The sequence below is a fragment of the Sorex fumeus genome, unplaced genomic scaffold, assembly GCF_029834395.1.
Source record: "Sorex fumeus unplaced genomic scaffold, SorFum_2.1 ptg000047l, whole genome shotgun sequence".
In the NCBI taxonomy this organism is placed as follows: domain Eukaryota; kingdom Metazoa; phylum Chordata; class Mammalia; order Eulipotyphla; family Soricidae; genus Sorex; species Sorex fumeus.
Window position 1 is genome coordinate 47,916,601 of NW_026606104.1, and position 22,512 is coordinate 47,939,112.

Genomic DNA, 22,512 nt, shown 5'->3' on the forward strand with positions numbered 1-22,512 from the left:
CATAGTACTTGTAAGGGAAGTTAATGCCAGAAAAAGCTTTTTTCTGTTGGATAAATGATGTAAGTACTATATAAATTGTTTATATTTCTCTTGTTTTGTCTCGGATTCCAGGACAAATGGTATTAAATGTAAAAGTACAGGAACTGTCTCATCTCCATTATTTTTGTATGTGGGGGACAGGCAGTTTGCCATACCCAGAAGTGTTTCAGAAGCTACTCCTGGCTGTGTATTCAGGAGTGACCACTGGTGGCTTGGGAGACCATATGGAATTGAACAGAGGTTATATACAAGGGAAGTATTTTGCCCATCTCCTGTGCTCTTGGGCTCCCAATTCTCACTTCTTTTTTTTTTCCAGAGGGCGGGGTGGGGGGTGGCAGGTGTTGTGTTTGGGCCACACTTCATGGTGCTCTGATTATTTCTGTTTTTTTGCTCTGGAGTTACTCTTGCTTCTCTGCTCAGAAATCACTCTTGGTGGTGCTTGGGGACCACATATGGTGCTGGGGATCAAACCCAGGTGGTCGCATACAAGGCTTATACTACTCTCAGACTCCAGCGACTTAGTATTTAAGAAGAGGCACAGGCATTTTCCATGGTTCTCACCCTCCCTCCAGCTCAGCAGAGACAAAGGCAAACCCCATCTTCATCTCTCCCTGGAAGGAATTTGATTGTTACTGTTCCCCTACACTGCCTGCATTCTGATTGGCCTGTCTGTGGGTGTCAGCTCGGCTCCTTCCAGGAGCCCTAAGGACGTGAATATGTGTTATGATACTCATGTGTAACAGTTATCTTATAAATAAAATGTAGGGGGGCTGGAGCGATAGCACAGCTGGGAGGGCATTTGCCTTGCATGCGGCCGACCCGGGTTTGATTCCCAGCATCCCATATGGTCCCCTGAGCACCGCCAGGGGTAACTCCTGAGTGCAAAGCCAGGAGTAACCCCTGTGCATCACCAGGTGTGACCCAAAAAGAAAAAAAAAAAAAAAAAAAGGTAGAGTGTTTTTATTATCTAAAATTTTCCCTTTTTTTTCTTTTTAAGTAAAAAGCCCCAACAGTGCTCAGTGGCTCTTCCTGCTGTAGTGCTAAGGCATCACTCCCTGTTTGGAGGACCATATGGTTCTGGGATCGAACCTGGGGTTCCTACTTGCAAAGCATGCACTCCAGGGCCAGAGAGATAATACAGCAGATAGGGTATTTGCCTCGCACCCAGCCGACCTGGGTTCGATCCCCGGCATCCCATATGGTCCCCTGAGCACCTCCAGGAGTAATTCCTGAGTGCAGGGCCAGGAGTAACCCCTGAGCATCGCTGGGTGTACCCAAAAGGCCAAAACCAAATAAATAAATTAATTAAAATTTCATGTAAGGGACTGGAGAGATAATATAGCAGGTAGGGTATTTGCCCTGCACTTGGCTGACGCGGGCTAGATTTCTGGCATCCCATATGGCCCCTCAGGCACCGCCAAGAATAATTCCTGCATTCAGAGCCAAGAGTAATCTTGGAGTATCACTGGGTGTGGCTCCAAAACAAAACAAAACAAAACCTGCATGTAACTGGAATCACACATTATTATTCATGTCATTATGTGCCAAGAGGTTTGCCTCTTTCTTTCTTTCTCTTTCTTTCTTTCTTTCTTTCTTTCTTTCTTTCTTTCTCTCTTTCTCTCTCTCTCTCTCTCTCTCTCTCTCTCTTTCTCATCCAACAGTGCTCAGGGCTTACTCCTGGTTCTGCACTCAGGGATCGTGCCTGGCTGGGCTCAGGGGACTCTGTGGGTGCCAGGGATTGTACAAGGCAGGTGCCCTGCATGCTCTACTATGTCTGGCCCCCAAAGTTTGTTCCTTTCTGTTGTTAAATATTCTGTGGTATGGTTGTACAAATAGTTTTATGAATCTGTTTTTGTTTTCCTTGGGCATAAAGTAGGCTTAACTACATTAGAACTGCTAAATAGTTTTCCAAAGTGATTGTACCACATGGCATTCCCACCACCAACGTTTAAAATCTAGCTTTTCCACATCCTTTTAGTCTTAGTCACTATTGGGGGGGGGGGTTGTTGGGGCCACGCTGGCTGAACTCAGGGCTTGCTCCTGGCTCTGTGCTCAGGGATCACTCCCGGTGGTGTTTGGGGGACCAGATATCTAACTGGAGTTGGCCGTGTGCTAGTTTTAATCACTACTGCAGGTGTATATGTCCTATTGCATCATGGTCTATTTTACATCTCCTGTTGAATAATGATGTTCGTATTTTCATGTGATGATTTGTATCTTTTGTGAAATGTCTTTTCTAATCAATTGCCAATGGTTGTTTGTTCTATTATTAAGTATTCTGTTGTTTGAGTTTTGTAGTTTGAATATGTCTGTTATTCTGTTTACTCAAATATATGTAGGTATTGATATTTGTATACATAAATGTATTTTTTATATTTTGTTTGCATGTCTTGGGAACACACCTGGTTGTACTCAGCACTTACTTCTGGCTCTGCACTTAGCGATCACTCCTGGCAGGGCTCAGAGGTCCATACGGCGTGCCAGGGATGGAACCCAGATCAGCAGTGTGCAAGGCGAGCATCTTACCCACTGTGCTGTCTCTCAAGACCTATACTTTATTTATTTTTGGTTTGGAGGCCACAGCTGGCTGAGCTCAGGGTTTACTCCTGGTAGTAGACCATACAGGGTGCCAGGGATCGAACCTGGGTCAACCGCATGTAAGCCCTGAGCACTGCCAGGTGTGATCCAAAAACAACATCGACAAAAATAAATTCAAGTATGCAGTGCCCAGCCTTCCCAACAACAGTAAAGACAGGAGGGGAAAATAAAAGGTACTAATGGAAACAGACAGCACAGAATTAACAAAATTGATCAGTCCAGACAACAGGTGAATGTGCAGTCCTATATATTCTGCTCTAGGAAGACATTAGTGACAGACAAGCACTCGTAGGAGGTCAGGTAGATAGCTCAAAGGGCTGGAGTGCATGCTTGCCAGCCTGGATTCCCTGGTTTACCATATGCTTCCTGAAGCACCAGTGGAGTGACCCCCGAGGATTGTGCTAGGAGTGCCCCAGCATTACCAGGTATATCCCCAAACCCCAAAATCAAAACAGTAGCAGTAACAGTGCAGTTTTGAATTGACAGTGGTCATTCATGAGCAGTGAAAGATTCAAGAGGGGCTGATGGGGTCACAGTGGGTGCCAGCCTTGCACGTGGCCAACCTGGGTTCCATCTGGCACTTCATATGTTTCCCTAGCAATGCTAGGAGTGACCCCTGAGCACAGAGCCAGGAATAAGTCTTGAGCACTGCTGTGTGTGGTCTGAAAAGCAAAGAAAAAAGATGAGAGGCTGAGAGGGACAAAAAGGACAAGTCCAGGATAGAGTCTTTCCTTAGCTGTTTTATCTATTTTTGGTGCTAGAAATCTTATCAGTAGGATCTACTCAGGAAAACAGAAACCACGCTGGATATTTCAGAGAGGGAATTTAATATATGAAATTGGTTCCAAAAGTCTCAGAAGAGCTGGAACAGCCATAGGGAAAAAGAGCAGCCAGGCCAAGAAGAGCGAGAAGCAGGATTCTAATCATAGAGCAGACTGGCACTCTGTGCCCGGAGCTGCACCCACAAGTTTGTGCCAGCTGCAGTGCTTGGAGTTGCTGCCACAGTGCACTGGGCTCTGCCGGTGAGGTACCGTCCTACCAGAGATGCAGAGTCCAAAGGCTGCTAGAGTTGAGTTCACCCTCCCCCTGCTGCCACTACATCAGCAGCACACAGCTATCTCTGAGTTTCCCCTGCCCAAAGCAGGAAACTTTTTTTCCTTCTGATCTCCTGACACTGACTCCTAGTGCTGGTCTCTGATGGGAAGCCAGCTGCAAGGAAGCCTGGAAAATGCATTAGTCAGATTTCCAGTCCCATTAGTGTAGCAGAGCACTGTACTCAGAGCCAGTTGACCTAAGAGACAACAGGTAAAAATATTCAGCATAGGGGCTGGAGCAATAGCACAGCGGGTAGGGTAGCATGCAGCTGGCCCAGGTCTGATCCCCAGCATCCCATATGGTCTCCCCGAGCACCACCAGGAGTAACTCCTGAGTGCACGAGCCAGGAGTGACTCCTGTGCATCGCCGGGTATGACCCAAAACAAACAACAACAACAACAACAATATATATATATATATATATATATATATATATTTAGCACAGTTCACCGTTCAGGCTGCTTGAAATTCACACACACCCCTTTTTCCATATATAACATTATAAACTGTGGGCCTGAGGGACAGCTCAATGGGCTGAGCACATGCTTTGCATTTGGAAGGCGTAGATTCAAGTCCTGGGACTCCATGATCCCTTGAACACTGACAGGAATGACTTCCAGGCCTTGCCAGATGTGACCCAAACACCACTCCTTCCCCCCACAAAATTTTCAAATAAAATAAAATTCTATTTGGGTTTTTTTGTTTTGTTTTGTTTTTTGGGGGCCATACCCAGGAGTGCTCTGGACTCACTCCTGGCTCTGTACTCAGTGACCACTCTTGGCAGGGCTTGGGGAGCCATATGGGATGCTGGGAATCGAACCCAGGTTGGCTGTGTGCAAGACAAACTCCCTACCCACCGTACTATCACTCTGGCCCTAAATAAAGTAAAATTCTAAACTAGAGCTAAAGAAATAGCTCAAAGGACTGAGCGCATGCTTTGCATGCCCAGGCTCAATCCCGAGTAGTACATGATCCCCCAAACACTGCTGGAGTGACTTCCAAACACTGCCATGTGTGGTTCAAACCTTTATCCTCCCCACAAAAATTTTTGTTTGTTTTGTATTGGGGTCACACCCAGCAGTGCTTAGGGCCTAATCCTGGCTCTGCACTAGGAATCATTCCTGGTGGGCTTGGGGGATGATAATGGGTGCCAGAAATCAAACCCAGGTTTGATTTCAAAGAATGCAAAGCTAACCACTAGATAAATACCCTTTATCTAGTGACAGTGAAACAGGAGCCACTCGCATCTCAGGCTCTAAGCCCATTCAGAGAAGTATGTCCACTTGTCTCTCCCGCATGCCTTTTGGCCACAAATCCTTCACTCTGATTTTTTGCCAATCCTTGGCTCTCTGGTCAACATTTTAGGCATTGTTCATTGTCAGAATAGAACCTAACCCTCTCTCTGAGTCCAGGCACTAGTGGACAACCAACAGTTCACCAGCTAGAGCTCAGCCAGTGCCCAGCCTCTTTCAGGGATACTCCCAGTTGGTGCGGTGGGTTTTGCCACCCACTTTCATCCTGGGCCTCATTTGGTGCGGAGTATTTCTAAATGAAGCTCTGGTGATACTCAGGGGTTACTCCTGGCTCTGCACTTTACTCCTGGTGGTGCTAGGGGGACCATATGGCATGCCGAGGATCAAACCAGGTAAGCCACGTGCAAAATAAATGCCCTACTATCTCTCTGAACTATCTCTACGGCCATGAAGCTCCACTTTTTCTTGCTCAGTAGCTTGGAGTGTATCTGTATCTCATGGCGTGTATCTCATGGCGTGTATCTGTGAGTTGAGGAATAGGTAGCAGTGTCCGAGGAGAAGATACGTCAGAATTGTGCCACCTGCTCATGTATCTATTCGTGCAATAGGCATGTTCAGTCCAGTCTTGTGCAGAACACTTCCTCTGCACTCGAATGTGACTGCCCATGATCAAATGTGCATTTTTATGTAACAGTAACACCTATGATTGGCAATTTGGACCCAGCCACCTAGTGGCCCGTGGTCAGGCGTTAGGCTTTCAGAAGTTATTTGTTCATTTCTTTTGAGCCACTCCTAGTAGTGCTCAGGGCTTGCTTAGGGGATCGTGTGGGGTACTGGGAATTGAACCCGAATTGGCCATGTGCAAGGCAAACACCTGTACTATCATGCAGGCCCTATTTTTGTTCGTTTGGGCCACAACTAGCTGTGCTCAGGGCTCATTATGCAGTGCTAGATATCAAACAGCACCCAGCCATGTGCATGGCAAGTGTCTGAACCCCTGTATTGTCTATCCGGCTCCTCCAGAAGTTCTTTGTCAAAAGGAAAATAGTTGGAAGCCAGAGAGATAGCACTAGGAGTAGGGTCCTTTTCTTACATGCAGCTAACTCCAGTTTGAGTTGTGGCACCACATATGATCTCCTTGGCACTGCCAGGGTCTAGTCCTGAGCAAAGAACCAGGAGTAGCTCCTGAGCACTGCTGGATGTGACCCAATAACCCCCCACTACCCCCAAAAGGAAAGAAAAGTCTCTGTCATCTGGTGAGTTGTAATAGTTTTCTTTTTTGTTGGACTGGGAATTGAACCCAAAGTCTCATGCATGCATGCGCTCTAGCACTGAATCACGTAAGTTTCCATGTGTCAGCTTGCCTGATCTGTCACTTGACTGTGCTCCCCGAAAAGCATGTGTGCAAGTACTGCAAAGGGTGCGACCCGCCCCCCTGAACACCATGGCCCAGTGTGAGAGCTTACAACCAAGTGTGTGTGTGACCCCTGTCATCACAACAGCAACAAAGAGAAAGAGAAAAATAAGATAAGGTATAGTGAAATGAGAGAGCTGATGATATAGTTTCCAGTCTGAGTCTGGGCCAGAGCACTCAGTTAATAACTGTGCCATTCTAACAGCTGGTAGGGCGTTTGTCTTGCACACAGCTGACCCGGGTTTGATGCCTCCGCTCCTCTCAGAGATCCCAGCAAGCTACGAGAGTATCTCACCCGCACGGCAAAGCCTGGCAAGCTACCTGTGATGTTTTCAATATGCCAAAAACAGGAACAGTAAGTCTCACAATTTGTTGTGAGATGTTACTGGTGCCCACTCGAGCAAATCGATGAACAACGGGAGGACAGTGTTACGGTGCAGTGCTAAAAGCTGGCAGGGATGAGATGCAGAAAGAGTGAATGTTGTAGTTCAAGTCCAAAGACAGGGCAATACTAGTGTCTCAAATCAAAACCATCAAGTAGGAAGAAATACTCTTTTATTCAAAATACTCATTAGCCTTTAACTTGTTGACTGAGGTCTACTTATATTAAGGAGGGTAAGTTATTTACTGTTTATAAATTTAAATATTAAATATGAATTTAAACTTATCCAATATTCTCATAGAGATACCCTTATTATTGTTAGACAAAAATTACTGGGTTTACATAGTTGGTTGTGGTGCACTAGGGTTCTCACTTGTTTGTGCACTGGGGCCTGGATTGGGGTGTCTCTTCCCAGAAGAGCTTGCTCTTTTTTTATTGAATTGGGTTTTTTTTTTTTTTTGGTTTTGGTTTTGGTTTTGGCTTCATCCAGCTGTGCTCAGGGCTTACTCCTGCCCCTACACTCAGGGTCACTCTTGGCAGGCTTTACGATCAAACCTGGGTTGGCAGCATCCAAAGCAAGCCACCTTACTTGCAGTACTATATCTTTGGCTGTTTTGTGAAAGAAAGCATCATGAGGAATAAAACTTTAAATTCAAATCATAGGTGATTCTCAAGACAGAGAGATGACCCAGAGGACTGGGCACATGGTTTGCATGCAGGAGACCTGGGTTCAGTCCCCAACACTGCAGGGTCCCTTGAGCACTGTTGTGAACCACTGTCCCTGCCTCCCACCCCTTTCCCTCACCCCCACCAAACCGTAGGGGAACGGCTCCAAAGCCTCACCAAAAAATCATGGGTAAAGGTAAAAGGTAAAGGCCCTCCCGTTGATCATCGATTTGCTCGAGCGGGCCCAGTAACGTCTCCATTGGAGACTTTGTTGTTACTGTGTCTGGCATATCGAATACTCTCGGTAGCTTGCCGGGCTCTCCGAGAGGGGTGGAGGAATCGAACTCAGGTCGGCCATATTGGCTGCGTGCAAGGCAGATGCCCTACTCGCCGTGCTATGTGCTCGCTTCGGCAGCACATATACTAAAATTGGAACGATACAGAGAAGATTAGCATGGCCCCTGCGCAAGGATGACACGCAAAAAATCATGGGTGGTTCTCAAAATTAGTTTTTTGGTTTGGTTTGGTTTGGTTTGATTTTGGTGCCACATCTGGCAATGCTTTTGCTCTGTACTCAGGAATGACTCCTAGTGGTGCTCGGGGGACCGTACAGAATGCCAGGGATCAAACCTGGGTTGGTTGCATGTCAGGCAAGCACTGTAACTGCTGTCCTACCACTCCGGCCCTCGTTATCAGGATCAATATAGGCATTTTCACTAAATTTATTTATTTATTTATGTATTGGGGGGCATCAGCTAAGGGGTTACACCTGGCTCTGTACCCAGGGATCACTCCTGGCTGTGCTCAGGGGACTACATGGGATGCTAGGGATTGAACCCATAGTAGATAGGACAAGCGCCCTACTCGCTATACTATCTGCCCCTAGAATTTTATTATTTTTAAAGGCTGGACAGTAGTCCCTTGTATGCCTGTACCACATTTTCTTGATACATTCCTCTGCTGATGGATTTGGGGGTTGTTGCCATTATTTGGCAACTGCAAATAATGTTGCTGTGAACATTGGTGTTCAAATACACACATTTCTGATTTCACTTCCTTGTTTATATACACTGCTGGGTGTGCCCCACCCCCAAAAAAAATAAGTTGTGGGGATGAAGCAATAGCACAGTGGGTAGGGCGTTTGCCTTGCACGCAGCCAACCCGGGTTCGATTCCCAGCATCCCATGTGGTCCCCTGAGCACCGCCAGAGGTAATTCCTGAGCGCAGAGCCAGGAGTATCCCCTGTGCATTGCCGGGTGTGACGCAAAAAGCAAAAACAAAAAACAACAACAACAAAAAAAAACCCAAAAAACCAAAAAAATAAGTTGGGTTTTTTTTTTTTTTTTTTTGCTTTTTGGGTCACACCCGGCGATGCACAGGGGTTACTCCTGGTTCTCACCCAAGAATTACTCCTGGCAGAGCTCAGGGGACCATATGGGATGCTGGGAATTGAACCCGGGTCAGCTGCATGCAAGGCAAACACCATACCCACTGTGCTATCACTCCAGCCCCAAAATAAGTTTATTTTAAAATAAATTTATTTCTTTATTTTTGTCACACCTGGTGACTCTGTGTCACCATGTTGCTGAAACCAGAATTTTTTTTACTTTTCACCTGGCTAGCATGACTTCGTTTCTCAGACCTTGGCTTACTTCTTACTTCTGAGCGGTCTTCCCTGCCCTCTCTATCCCTGCCTAAGCTAGTTCACTCATTAGTCTTGTTCACAGCTTGCTCCCTCCCTCTGTCTCAACATTTGTCATTTAGCATTTCACGTGAGTATTTTTTTTTCCATGTGTGAGACCCAGTTTTGTTGGATACTTTGTGAATCAGGCTTGTTTAATTCTGCCTCCAGCAGGAGGCCTGATTTGTCCAATAATAATATGATATAGTACCTGGAACTCTATTCTTTCTTTGTGTTTTAGAGACTATAGTTTCTTTTTTCTGACTAGGTAGTATTGGGGTTTGGGGGCCACACCCAGAGGTGCTCAGGGTCTTCCCTTGGCATTGTGCTCAGGAGTTACTTCTCACAGTGCCAGGATCAGCCACATGCAAGTCGAGTTCCTAAAGACAGCTCCTTGTACTATCTTCGACTCCTCAAGACTGTTTTCTGGAAGGAAGTCTATTTAAGGCTGGTAGTTCAGTGGTGGAGCATGTGCTTTGTATATGTGGCGCTCAGAGTACCATCATTGGCACCACAAAGGAAAAGGAAAAAGAGAAAGTGTTTTTATTTTTTTGTTTTGGGCCACCCCCCCGGCACTTGTTCCCAGCAGTGCTCAGGGACTGAACTGGCCTAGTGCAAGCACTTTGATCTATGTATCCCTCTGGCCCCAAGAGAAAGAGGTTTTTGTTGTTATTTTTTGTTTGTTTGTTTGTTTGGAGGCGTACCCAGCAGTGCTCAGGGTTTATTCCTGGCTCTGAGCTTGGGGTGTTAGTGACCATATGTGGTGCCAGATATTGAACCCAGGTTGACTGTGTGCATACAAGCGCCCTATGTGTTCTACATCTCTCTCGCCCTGAGAAAAAGGGTTTTTTTTTTTTTTTTTTGCTTTTTGAGTCACACCTGGTGATGCACGGGGGTCACTCCTGACTCCACACTTAGGAATCACTCCTGGCGGTGTTCACAGGACCATATGGGATGCTGGGAATCGAACCCAGGTCAGCTGTGTGCAAGGCAAACACCCTACCCGCTGTGCTATCACTCCAGCCCCTAAGAAAATGGTTTTTTTTTTCTTTTAATGTAGGAGTATTGCTCTTTATTCAGATATAGAGTAGGGGCTGATTGAATTGGGCATGAACTCCTCTTACTCTTTTTTTTTCTTTTTTATAATTTTATTTATTGAATCACCGTGAGAACAGTTACAAAGCTTTCAGGTCTAAGTCTCGGTCATACAATGAAACACCTATCCCTTCACCAAGTGCCCGTTTTCCACCACCAAAAACCCCAATATACCCTCATCCCACTCCCCCTACCTGTGGGGCAGATGATTCCCAAAATACTTTCTGTCTCTACTTTGATTACATTCAATATTTTGACACCAGACCCACCATTATTATTTGGGATTTTACCCCAACACTCAGATCTGCCGAAAAGGCAACAGTAGACAATTTGTTTTCTATTGTCGGTTATGAATAACATATGATGTTGCACAGCCGCAGTAGTGACTGTGCGATTATGGAATTTCAAAATTTTAACAATTAAATCTGGAGGGATTTCTGTTACAACCTGCTGGGTTCCAAGATTTGTTCCTGAGTCTCTCGGATCATGGCCGTTAAGCAGCTTGATCAGGAGCCAGAGAGTCCGTTTGTGGGCAGTGACTTGGGATCTCATTGGGGTAGGGAAGAAGGGGCCGGCTCCACCCCCATCCCGCAAGGCCCCAGTGTCTCATCACTGCGGGCCCAATCCTGACTGTCCAATGACCTCTGAAAGATGGCGGCCACCGAGCCACCAAGGGGGAGCAGATGGAGGGACAGCACTCTTTCCCCCCTTGCTTGTCCTGGTGCTGGTAATCTACTGCGGGGTCTGGACGCATTTCTGCCAAAAGCTGCTGGGTTTCAAGATTTGTTTCTGAGTCTCTTAAATCATGTCTGTTAAGCAGTTTGATCAGGAGCCAGGGAGGCCACTTGTGGGCAGCGACTCAGGATCTTGATGGGGTGGGGAGGAAAGGACCGGCTCCACCCCCATCCCACAAGGCTCTGCATGTCTCATCACTGCGGGCCCAACCGGACTGTCCAATGGCCTCTGAAGAATGGCGGCCACCAAGCCGCCAAGGGGAACAGGCCAAGGCACGAAACCTATTCCCACCTGGGGTGGCCCAGTGCTGGTAACCTGCTGCAGGGACCAGATGCAATTCTCCCAAAAGCCACTGGGTTCCGAAATTTGTTTCTGAGTCTCTGGGATCATGGCCACTAAGCAGCTTGATCACGAGCCAGAGAGGCCGTTCGTGGGTGGCAACTTGGGGTCTCGTTGGGGCGGGGAGGAAAGGGGAGAAAATATTTTTAACGGAAAAGAGATAGAGGTTTCTGATCATTCCTTTCGTTGACTGTTCCTGGAAAAGAAGTGTCCTATCTTGTTTGATAACCGTGTGTCTTTTCCTCTTTAGAATGGAGATCTCCTCTCATCAGTCCCATCTCCTGCAGCAGCTGAACGAACAACGCAGGCAAGATGTGTTTTGTGACTGCAGTATCCTAGTGGAAGGCAAAGTCTTCAAAGCACACCGAAATGTGCTATTTGCTAGTAGTGGATACTTTAAAATGCTCCTGTCCCAGAATTCAAAGGAGACAAGTCAGCCGACCACAGCTACCTTTCAGGCTTTCTCCCCGGACACTTTTACCGTTATCCTGGACTTTGTCTATTCTGGCAAACTCTCTCTGACTGGTCAGAATGTGATAGAGGTGATGTCCGCTGCCAGCTTCCTGCAGATGACTGACGTCATCAGTGTGTGTAAGACCTTCATCAAATCTTCATTAGACATTAGTGAGAAAGAGAAGGATCGCTATTTCAGTCTCTCTGATAAAGATGCCAATTCGAATGGTCTAGAGCGTTCTTTTTATAGTGGTGGCTGGCAAGAAGAAAGCAGTTCTCCACGTTCCCACCTAAGCCCAGATCAAGGAACAGGTGGCGTAAGTGGGAAATCTTGGAGTAAATATAATTACCATCTACCCTCTCAAAGGAATATGCAACAAATTCTGGCCAAGCATGAACAGAGGAAGGATTCCATTAAAAAGTCAAAACATCTGAGACTGTCAAAGCCTCCTGAAGTTGCTCATTATAAGTCAAGTAAACAGGAAGTCCAGACTTCTGATCCTTCCAGCCATGTATCCCAGTCTGAAGAAAAAGCACAAACTGATGTGGAAATAGACTCTGCTCCTATTGGCTATCCATATGGCCAAGGATCTGATGGCATATCCAGAAGTTTTTCAGGTACCCCCAAAGAGAACGAGCTCTCACAGTCAGGTTTCAAGACTCCTCCACAAATCAATCCTCCTTCCACATGCTCTTGTGTCTTTTAAGTCAGACTTCCGAGGCTGGAGAGACGGGCCAACAGGCTCGAGCCAGGTTTTGTGTGCAGGGGTCCTGATTCCATCTGGAATATCCCATGTTCCCCTCAGCGATGTAAGGAGCAAAATTATTTAAATTGATAAGTTTAACGACAAAACACTAGAATTCAGAGGCTCAGAATCCTTGATTTTATAAACTCGTCTGTTGGCGTTTAAATTACTGTTAAGTCTTTAAAGTTCTTGTGTAGGGGCTAAAGAGTACAGGGGGTCAGGAGTTTGCCCAGCACGCAGCTGGCCTGAGATTCATCATAGGCATCCCATATTCCTTAGCAGTCAGTATTATTTTTGGGCACAGAGCCAGGTGTGACCCAAAACAAATGAGCAACAACAAAAAAAAACTCATGTATGATTCTATCCCTAAGACATTTTATTTTTTTGTTGGTTTGTTTGCTTATTTTGCTTTGGGCCACACCCTGCTGTGCTCAGGGCTTACTCCTGCTCTGCACTCAGGAACTACTCCTGCCTGTGCTCTGGGGGTCATATGGGATATCAGGGATTGAACACAGGTTGGTCTTGTGCAGGGCCTACCTGCTCTACGGTCTTTCTGGTCCCTTCTTTGTTTTTTTTTGGGTCACACTCAGCAGTACTCAGTACTAGGGACTGAACCATGGTTGACTACTGTACCATCTCTCTGGCCCTTTGAATAATTTTTTTCCCCCTGAATTTACTCAGGGGGCATTATTTTATACAGAAAAGTTAAGTAGGTAGTAGAGAGAGTATAGCTGGTAGGGCACTAGCCTTACATCACAGACCCAGGGAAAAGCCCTGAGCACAGCCAGGTATGGCTTAAAAAAAAAAAGTGAGAAGTAGTATTTGGAGAGATAGTACAATGGGTATGGCTTTTACCTTGCATACAGTCAACCTAAGTGATAACCTGTATCACTTCAGGCCCCACCAGGAGTGAGCCCTGAGCACAGCCTGGTATAATCCAAAAAACAAACAAAATTATCAAATAGCTGTTACTAAAGGTCATACTCTGTTAACCAAGGCAGAGATACTAGAGCAAATATGGCAAATCTTTATTGTACATTAATTATTACTGCTACTACTTTTGAGTTTTAGACTACACCTGGCCTTACACAGGGGCTACTCCAGGCGCATTACTTGGTGTTTGCTCCTGGCACGTTGGGGAATCATGTTGGGGTTTAAACACAGGCCTGCATCATACAAAGCATGAATGCTAGCCCTTTTAGCTGTCTTCCTGGCCCTTTGTTGCTTTTCAGGGATCGAGAAGGTGCCACACCCAGAGGTACTCAGGCTACTCCTGGCTCAGTGCTCAGGGCTCACTCCTGACTGGTCTCAGGGAGCCATGAGCGCCAGGGATCAAACACAGACCTCCTGTGTGCAGAACGTGTTCATCAGCCATTCAGCCACCACTGACACCCCCATGCCAACCCCTTTGTTACATTTTTCGGTTTTGGGCTACACCCAGCAGTGCTCAGGGCTCACTTCTTTCCCAGGAGGTGCTCAGAGGACCATAATGGGATGCCGGGAATGGAACCCATTTGACTGTGTGCAAGGCAAGCTAGTGCCCTACCTGTACTATTACTCCGGTACCCCGTTACATTTTTTTTTCTTTTTGGGTCACACCCGGCGATGCACAGGGGTCACTCCTGGCTCTACACTCAGGAGTTATTCCTGGCGGTGCTTAGGGGACCATATGGAATGCTGAGAATCGAACCCGGGTCGGCCGCGTGCAAGGCAAACGCCCTACCCGCCGTGCTATTTCTCCAGCCCCACCCCATTACATTTTTAAACATAGGAGGTGGGTGGCTAGCTCTAAAGACCAGAGGGTGTGGCTAGCATGCACATAGGCCCCTAGTTCAAGAATTGGCACCACACGACTTCCCTGCACTGCTGGGTATCGTTACCCCCAACACTGCTCCCACAAAAATGAAATTTAAAGTAAATAACATCAAAAAGCCAGCATAAAAGTAGTCCTTTTTTCTTTTTGCTTTTTGGGTCACACGCAGCGATGTTCAGGGGTTACTCCTGCCTCTGCACTCGGAATTCCTCCTGGTGGTGCGTGGTGCTTGGGGGACCATATGGGATGCCAGGGATTGAAACTTGATCAGCCACCTGCAAGGCAAACGCCCTCCCCACTGTGATATCGCTCTGGCCCCCTAAAAGTAGTCTTTTATTTTACTCTGTTCTTTTATAGGGCTGGAGTGATAGCACAGCAGGGAGGGCGTTTGCCTTGCACGTGGCCGACCTGGGTTTGATTCCTCCGCCCCTCTTGGAGAGCCAGGCAAGAGTATCTATTTACTCAGAGTATCTATTTTTCTTACTACTGAGAGTATCTATTTTTCTTTTTTTTCCTTGGGTCACACCTGCTGATGCACAGGGGTTACTCCTGGCTATGCACTCAGGAATTACTCCTGGCGGTGCTCAGGGGACCATATGGGATGCTGGGAATCAAACCTGGGTCGGCTGCGTGCAAGGCAAACACCCTACCCGCTGTGTTATCGCTCCAGCCCCACTACCGAGAGTATCTTGCCTGTATGGAAAAGCCTGGCAAGCTACCCATGACACATTTGATATGCCAAAAACAGTAACAAAAAGTCTCACAATTTGTTGTGAGATGTTACTGGTGCCAGCTGGAGCAAATCGAGGAACAATGGGAGGACAGTGCTACATTCTTTTATAATTCTAGGTTATTTATTTTTGGAGTCATATCCAATGGTGCTTAGGGGCTACTCGCAGCTCTGTGCTAGTGAGAGGTCACTTTTGGCAGTGCTCAGGGGACCATTTGGTATCAGGGCTCAAACCTGGGCCTCCCACATGCAAAGCCTGGGTTCAGCCCATTGAACTAGCTCTCTGGCCCCGATCATTCTAGGTTATTTAAATCTTAAATTCAGTAATGAACAGTTGTTCAATTGATGAAACATGCCTTCAGTCACAAACATTGGAATACATATTTTAAAACAAGAGTGAAATATTATGTTGTCAGAATTGTTTTGTGAGCTGACCAGTGATTACCTGCAACTGTCTCCTGACAGATGACCTGCCCCGGATGCGGTTCAAGTGCCCTTTCTGCACACATGTGGTGAAAAGGAAAGCTGACCTCAAGCGCCACCTTCGCTGTCACACGGGGGAAAGGCCCTACCCCTGTCAAGCTTGTGGGAAAAGGTTCAGCAGGCTAGACCATCTCAGTAGCCACTTCCGAACAGTATGTATTTGCTTCTTCACCATCCTGCTCTCTTGTTTTTTGGTTTTGAGCCATCACTGATGTATGTAACTCAGGGCTTACTCCTGACTCTGTGCTCAGGGATCACTCCTGGAGGGCTCAGGAGACCATATGGGGTGCCAGGGCTTCAACCCAGATCAGCTGTATGCAAGGTAAGCCCCTTCTCCGCTGTACTACCTCCCTGGCCCCTCATTTTACTTAAGAAATAAAGTAAAAGTAAAGTAAAATTAAATTTCATGTGCAGGTTTGGATGTAACTCAGTGGTAAACCAGTGCCTTGTATGTATGAGACCCTCACACATGCGAGGGAAAATAATCACAAATAAAAAAAAAAAACAGTGATTAGTCAGTAGTGTCAGATCATCCACTTCTATTATTTTTGACCCAAAATTCCCTGGCAGGGCAGGAGAGATGGTACAGAGCTTAAGGCATTTGCTTTGTACACAGTTGATCCCAATTTGATCCCTGGCACTGCATACGGTCCTTGAGCACTACCAGGAGTGATCCCTGACCACCACCAGGTGTGGACTAACGCCCTGCCCAGTAACTAGATAGGAGGGGAAAAGAAAATTCATTTTCATTATTATTAAATCCCTACGTAGATTCACCAGGCCTGCAAACTCATCTGCCGGAAATGCAAGCGCCACGTGACGGATCTCACAGGGCAAGTGGTGCAGGAAGGCACCCGGCGCTACAGACTCTGCAACGAGTGCCTTGCCGAGGTGGGCATCGACAGCCTCCCCATGGACCTGGAAGCGCAGCAGCAGCTCCTGTCCCCGTCCGATGGAGACAAGGATTCCAGGTGGCACATGAGTGAAGACGAGCATAGATCATACGTGGAGATCATTGAGGACGGGTCTGCTGATCTGGTCATACAACAGGTTGATGACAGCGAAGAAGAAGAAAAGGAAGTAAAGCCCAACATTAGGTAGCTGCTGTGTGAAGCCACAGACCTTGAAGTCTGCAGCTTCGTGTGACTTCCTGCATCTCTGTTGCTCCATGGTCAGAGCCTGGTTAACACCTTTATCCAAATGACTTCAAAGTCACCACCTGACATAACTTGCATGCTTTCTGAACGGGGCACTATGCCCATTCCTGAACTGTGTTGCCCTGAAATATGTTGCTGCACTGGAAAGAAAGACATAGCCCGAGTTGGCGTGATAGGGGACAATGACTCCTCTTGCTTCTATTACAGAGGTATCTTTTTCCTTTTAATATTGGAAGCTCTACTTAGCAAACTTTTTTCAAGGGAAGTATTTTAAATAAAGCTACCACAATCAGACTTCATGTAAGATGATTTCAAAGTGTCTCAAAAATACATAAACTGCTGGGACTGGAGCAATAAGACAGCGGGTAGGGTATTTGCCTTGCACGTGGCCAACCCAGGTTCGATTCCCAGCATCTCATATGGTCCCCTGAGCACTGCCAGGGGTAATTCCTGAGTGCAGAGCCAGGAGTGACTCCTGTGCATCACCAGATGTGACCCAAAAAGAAAAACAAAACAAAAACAAAACAAATATAAACTGCCAGTATTAAAATTTCACAGGGAACCAGGTAATCGCACATTTAAGGGTCTAACAACTGACCTGGTTTGCATTGTTTTTTCAATTTTTTCTTTATTTTTTTTCTATTTGGGTCACACCCAGCAATGCTCAGAGGTTACTCCTGGCTCTGCACTCAGTAATTATTCCTGGCAATGCTCAGGGGACCATATGGGATGCTGGGAATCGAACTCAGGTCGGCCACGTGCAAGGCAAACGCCCTACCCGCTGTGCTATCGCTCCAGCCCCTGTTTTTTTTTATTATTAACTTCAGTTCTAAAACAACCTGTCATGGGCTAAAGTGATAGTACACTGGGTAGGGTGTCTACCTTGTACATGGTTGACCCAGGTTTGATCCCCAGCACCCTAGATGGTCTCCCCCAAGTACTGCCAGGAATAATTCCTGAGTGCAGAGCCAGGAGTAACCTCTGAGCATCACTGGGTGCAAAAAAAGCAAAAAAAAAAATTTATAAAATAAACAGTATCCTAACTACTTAGAATTATGCCAAAAGATTGAAAGAATGGAAATCTTTCATACTTGAAATTCTGCATTAAAGACAAGAATTATATCGAGGGGACAGAGTGATAGTTTAGTGAGTAGGGCACCTGCCTTGCACACAGCTGACCTGAGTCTGATCATTGGCACCCCATATGTTCCCCCAAGCCCTGCCAGGAATGATCCTTGAGCACAGAGCCAGGAGTCAGCCTTGAGTTTCCCAGGGTGTGGCCCAAAGTGCTGCCTCCTCAAAAAAAAATTAAATTAAGGTTGACTAAAGATTATATACATGCACCATTTTAATTTTGGGAGGGTAGGATTTGGGGCCACGCCTAGCAGTGCTCAGTACTTACTCCTGCCTTTGCACTCAAGAATCACTCCAGGGCAGAACAGGGGGACTATGGGATGCCGGAGATGGCACCCAGCTCAGCTGTTTGCAATACTAGTGCCCAGCTTGCTGTACAATCATCCAGCCCCTCAGCCACTTTGTTTTACAGTACTGAGTTTGAAGGCTTTTTCAATATTCACCTAATGAATATTGAAAAAGCATCTTATTGTCATGAGACATCTTATTGTCTCATTCCTACTTTGGACAAACTTGCAGGCTATCGAATGCAGTCTGCCCACAGGGCAGAGTCTGGCAAACTCCCCGTGGCCTACCAAATATGCCAAATACCAGTAACAATGATGGGTCTCATTCTCCTAAAGAGCCTTGAATATAATCTCAGGGCTAGGATGAAGGAGACGTTACTGGGGCCTGCTCGAGGCAATCGACAAATAACAGGATGATGAAATGAAAAATGATGACCTAGTGGCAAATTTTCCAACTACTTTATGGCTGGATGGTGTGCACTAACTTTACTCTTTGCCCAAATGGGGAGTTTTTTTGTTTTGTTCTGTTTTGTTTTTTTTTGTTTTTGTTTTTGCTTTTTGGGTCACACCCGGCAATGCACAGGGGTTACTCCTGGTTCTGCACTCAGGAATTATTCCTGGCGGTGCTCAGGGGACCATATTGGATGCTGGGAATCGAACCCGGGTGTGCAAGGCAAACGCCCTAGCCGCTGTGCTATCACTCCAGCCCCAAATGGGGAGTTTTAACAATGAAAACTCCCACATATGGGGAGGGAACACTGTCCTGTGTCTCGCTAGAATGATGCAAATACCTTCCAAAACCATCACCTGCATCCTCAGCAATAGTACAGTGGATAGTGTGCTCGCTTTGCACCCTGCTGACCTGGTTTGATCCCTGGCACCCCATATGCTTCCCTGAGTACTGCTGGGGGTGACTCTCCCTCCAAAAAAAAACTAGACAAAAAAAATCTAAATTTTATTGGTTGGGGCCAAAAGGACAATTGACTGATTGTAACTTTATGCACCGCAAAAAAAGTAGTGCTGGGGGATGGAGTGATAGCACAGCAGGTAGGGCATTTGCCTTGCATGTGGCCGACCCAGGTTCGACTCCCAGCATCCCATATGGTCCCTGAGCACTGCCAGGAGTAATTCCTGAGTGCAGAGCCAGGAGTAACCCCTGAGCATTGCTGGGTGTGACCCAAAAAGAAAAAAAAAAGGTAGTGCTGGTGTTTATATGGATTCTCTGACACTCTAAGTCAGCACTTTCCAGCCTGTGGGAGCAGGGTGGCCCAGGTGAAAATCATGACACTAGAGCACAAGACTAAGGCACCAACTGGAGGACAGAGATGTCACAGGAGGAAGCAAGGATGGCCCATGGTCAGGAGAAGGCTCAGAGTACGGATTTAGTCTCGAATCCAAATGCTCTTTTGCACCTACTGGGGAAATAGTGATAAAAGAGGAAGGCAAAAAATGATGACGGCAAAAAGAAATCAGAAACTGTCCTAGCCTCAGTCAACCGGAAGGTTCCTAAGGAGTGTCTGCAGGTGATGGGAGCATGCATGCTACACGATGAGGGACGTGCGTGCATAGGTGAATGAGGGCATGAATAGCCTCAGATGTCCTTTGGGAAGGCCAGCAGGGGAGAAGACAGGGAGGGTGCTGGGACAGCCCCACATAGGTGCCCCTCAGTCCCCAGACAGGACACACATCCTGGAAACTGGAGTTCTCTAGCCAGTGTATGAAAAGAAAGGCCTTTGCTCATTTTGCCAGCCACTATGAGACTAAGGTTGTTACTTTAAAAAAAAAAAAGATTTTGTTGATTAAATTTGTTAGCACAAAAAAAAAAATAATAAATAAATGCTCCCAGGCATCCCATATGATCCCCCAAGCCCACCGGGGTCATTCCTGAGTGCAGAGCCAGGAGGAGCCCCTGAGCAATGCTGGGTGTGATCCAAAAACACTGTCACTGTCCTCCCGTTGTTCCTCCATTTGCTCGAGCGGGCCCAGTAACGTCACCATTGTGAGACTTGTTGTTACTGTGTTTGGCATATCGAATACATCACGGGGAGCTTGCCAGGCTTTCCCATGTGGGCGAGATACTCTCAATAGCTTGCCAGGCTCTCTGAGAGGGCTGGAGAAATTGAACCTGAGTCGGCCGCGTACAAGGCAAATGCCCTACCGCTGTGCTATTGCTACAGCCCATCCAAAAACAATAACCAGGGGAAAAAAGGAAGTTTGTTGCCCCCAAATTATTTTAAAAATAGTGTTCATTAGTTTCTCGGGGGCTGGAGTGATAGCACAGCAGGTAGGGCGTTTGCCTTGAATGCGGCCGACCCGGGTTCGATTCCCAGCATTCCATATGGTCCCCTGAGCACTGCTAGGTGTGATTCCTGAGAGCAAAGCCAGGAGTAACCCTTGAGCATCGCCAGGTGTGACCCAAAAAGCAAAAAAAAAAAAAGAAAAAAAATACTGTTCATTAGTTTCTGAATACCTTCTAACTTGTTGGTCCTTAAAAGTGTCTATTTGGTGGGTTGAAGTTTTACAAAAATAAAACTTCTTGGGGCTGGAGCGATAGCACAGCGGGTAGGGCGTTTGCCTTGCACGCGGCCGACCCGGTTCGATTCCCAGCATCCCATATGGTCCCCTGAGCACCGCCAGGAGTAATTCCTGAGTGCAGAGCCAGGAGTAACTCCTGTGCATCGCTGGGTGTGACCCAAAAAGCAAAAAAAAAAACTTCTCAACAGCTGAGCCTAGTGTCTGGGGGAAACAAAATGTACTGGATCAGCAGTTAAAAATATTTTTAACCCAAAAAAAACTTTTCTACAAATGAATTAATTCATTGAGAAGTGTAACATTTAACAGAAAAACTAAAATCAGGGCTGCTCTGATTAGACCCCCCTAGAACCTCGGCCCATACATAGCTGCAAAGCTCTGGATTCAATCAAACTTGGAACTTTTACAATCCTTTGATGTATTACAGTTGCACTTCATTAATCCAAATAACAGGATCTGCTAGAATGCAAATCACACTGTAGTATACAGTGTTCTTTCTATAGCTATAAAGACTTTCCAGGAAACAATTTTTCAATTTTTGTGTTTTGTTTTATTTTGGGGCTACACCTGGTGGTCTTCAAGGCCTACTCCTGGTTCTTTAGTCAGGGATCACTCCTGGCTGGGCTTAAGGGACCAAATGGGGTGCCAGGGATCCAATCCGGATCAGCCACGTGCAAGGCAAGCACCCTACCCACTGTACTCTGGCCCTGATATTCAGTTGTTTTAGAATACACATCATTGTATATGGATAAACCCTATTCAGATGAAGAACATGACTCTAGTTACAAAAGTTTTGATTTAAGGATAAAATTCAGATTTTCACAGAAAGGGCACTAGTAAGCTAGATGCTTTCTATATTGTGAGGTATCAATATTTTATTTTGTTATAGGAGTTTCTTAAATATTCATGCTGATAAAGTCATGAGTAGATCAGAAAAACAAAATCCTGAAGAGGATCTAGGGGGTGGAGTGATAGCACAGCAGGTAGGGCATTTGCCTGGCATGCAGCTACCAAGGTTGGACCCCCAGCACCCCATATGGGCCACCAAGTTCATCAAGAGTAATCCCTGAGTGCCCAGCCAGGTGCCTGAACAATGCTGGGCGTGACCCAAAAACAACACAAAAAGGAAAAAAATACAGAGGATCTATAAACTTATCTTCTGACATCCCTGCACTGGAGTAAACTGAATGGGTTGACCACTTGCTTTACCCATAGGAGGCCCAGGTCTGATGGATCCCCAGCATCAAATGGTCACCGTGTGTGACCCAAAAAAACACACTTATAATAATAACAAAAATTCAAATACCACAATAAGCAGTAAACCACAAAGAGAACCCAATGGAGCTTAACATGTTGCTGTTTTTGTTTTGAGGGAGATGCCAGAGATGAAGCCCAGGGCATGGCACAAGCAAGACAGCGCTGTACCACTGAGCCATCTCCCTAGCCAAGGCAGATTGACTTTTTATTTTTTGTTGGGGTTTGCCAGGATAGCTTGGGCCACACCCAGGTTTGCACAGGGGCTATTCTAGCTCAGTACTCAGGGGACCATATGCAGTAGCTGGGATCAAATCTGTGAGCTGCATGCAAGACCGGCATGCCTGTATTCTCTCTAGCCCCTCTTCCTTTTCTTTCACATGTTGGTTTCGGGGCCATACCTGGCACTGCTTAGGGGACTGTTCATAGCTCTGTGCGGAGGACTTGCACCCAGTGGTACTTGGGGTCGCATGGTGCTGGAAATTGAACTGGGACCAAGAGCCTAATGCCCTGTTCTGTCTCTGAGCCCTGAAGCTAACTGAAGTACTATCTCTCCAGCCCTGGACCACGTTAGTGCTTGAGGCATGTGGCATCATGGATTGAATATGGGCCTTTTGAAGGCGACA

The 22,512-nt window shown here is 46.5% G+C and overlaps 1 protein-coding gene and 1 non-coding gene across 6 annotated transcripts in view; both read left to right on the plus strand.

The window, feature by feature from the left end:
• Positions 1-16,963, plus strand: part of ZBTB8A (zinc finger and BTB domain containing 8A) — a 35,351-nt gene extending 18,388 nt beyond the window's left edge. For all 5 annotated transcript variants that reach the window (XM_056123456.1, XM_056123454.1, XM_056123457.1 and 2 more), the window contains 3 exons: positions 11,548-12,368; positions 15,505-15,674; positions 16,294-16,963. In XM_056123456.1, the coding sequence (XP_055979431.1) occupies positions 11,549-12,368; positions 15,505-15,674; positions 16,294-16,623 (1,320 nt within the window). In that variant the 5' untranslated portion in view covers position 11,548 and the 3' untranslated portion in view covers positions 16,624-16,963. The remainder of the gene's footprint in view (positions 1-11,547; positions 12,369-15,504; positions 15,675-16,293) is intronic.
• LOC130032176 (U6 spliceosomal RNA) lies at positions 7,847-7,955 on the plus strand. Its single transcript, XR_008793740.1, has one exon. It is a non-coding gene; the product is annotated as a U6 spliceosomal RNA (small nuclear RNA).
• Positions 16,964-22,512: the final 5,549 nt, after the last annotated feature.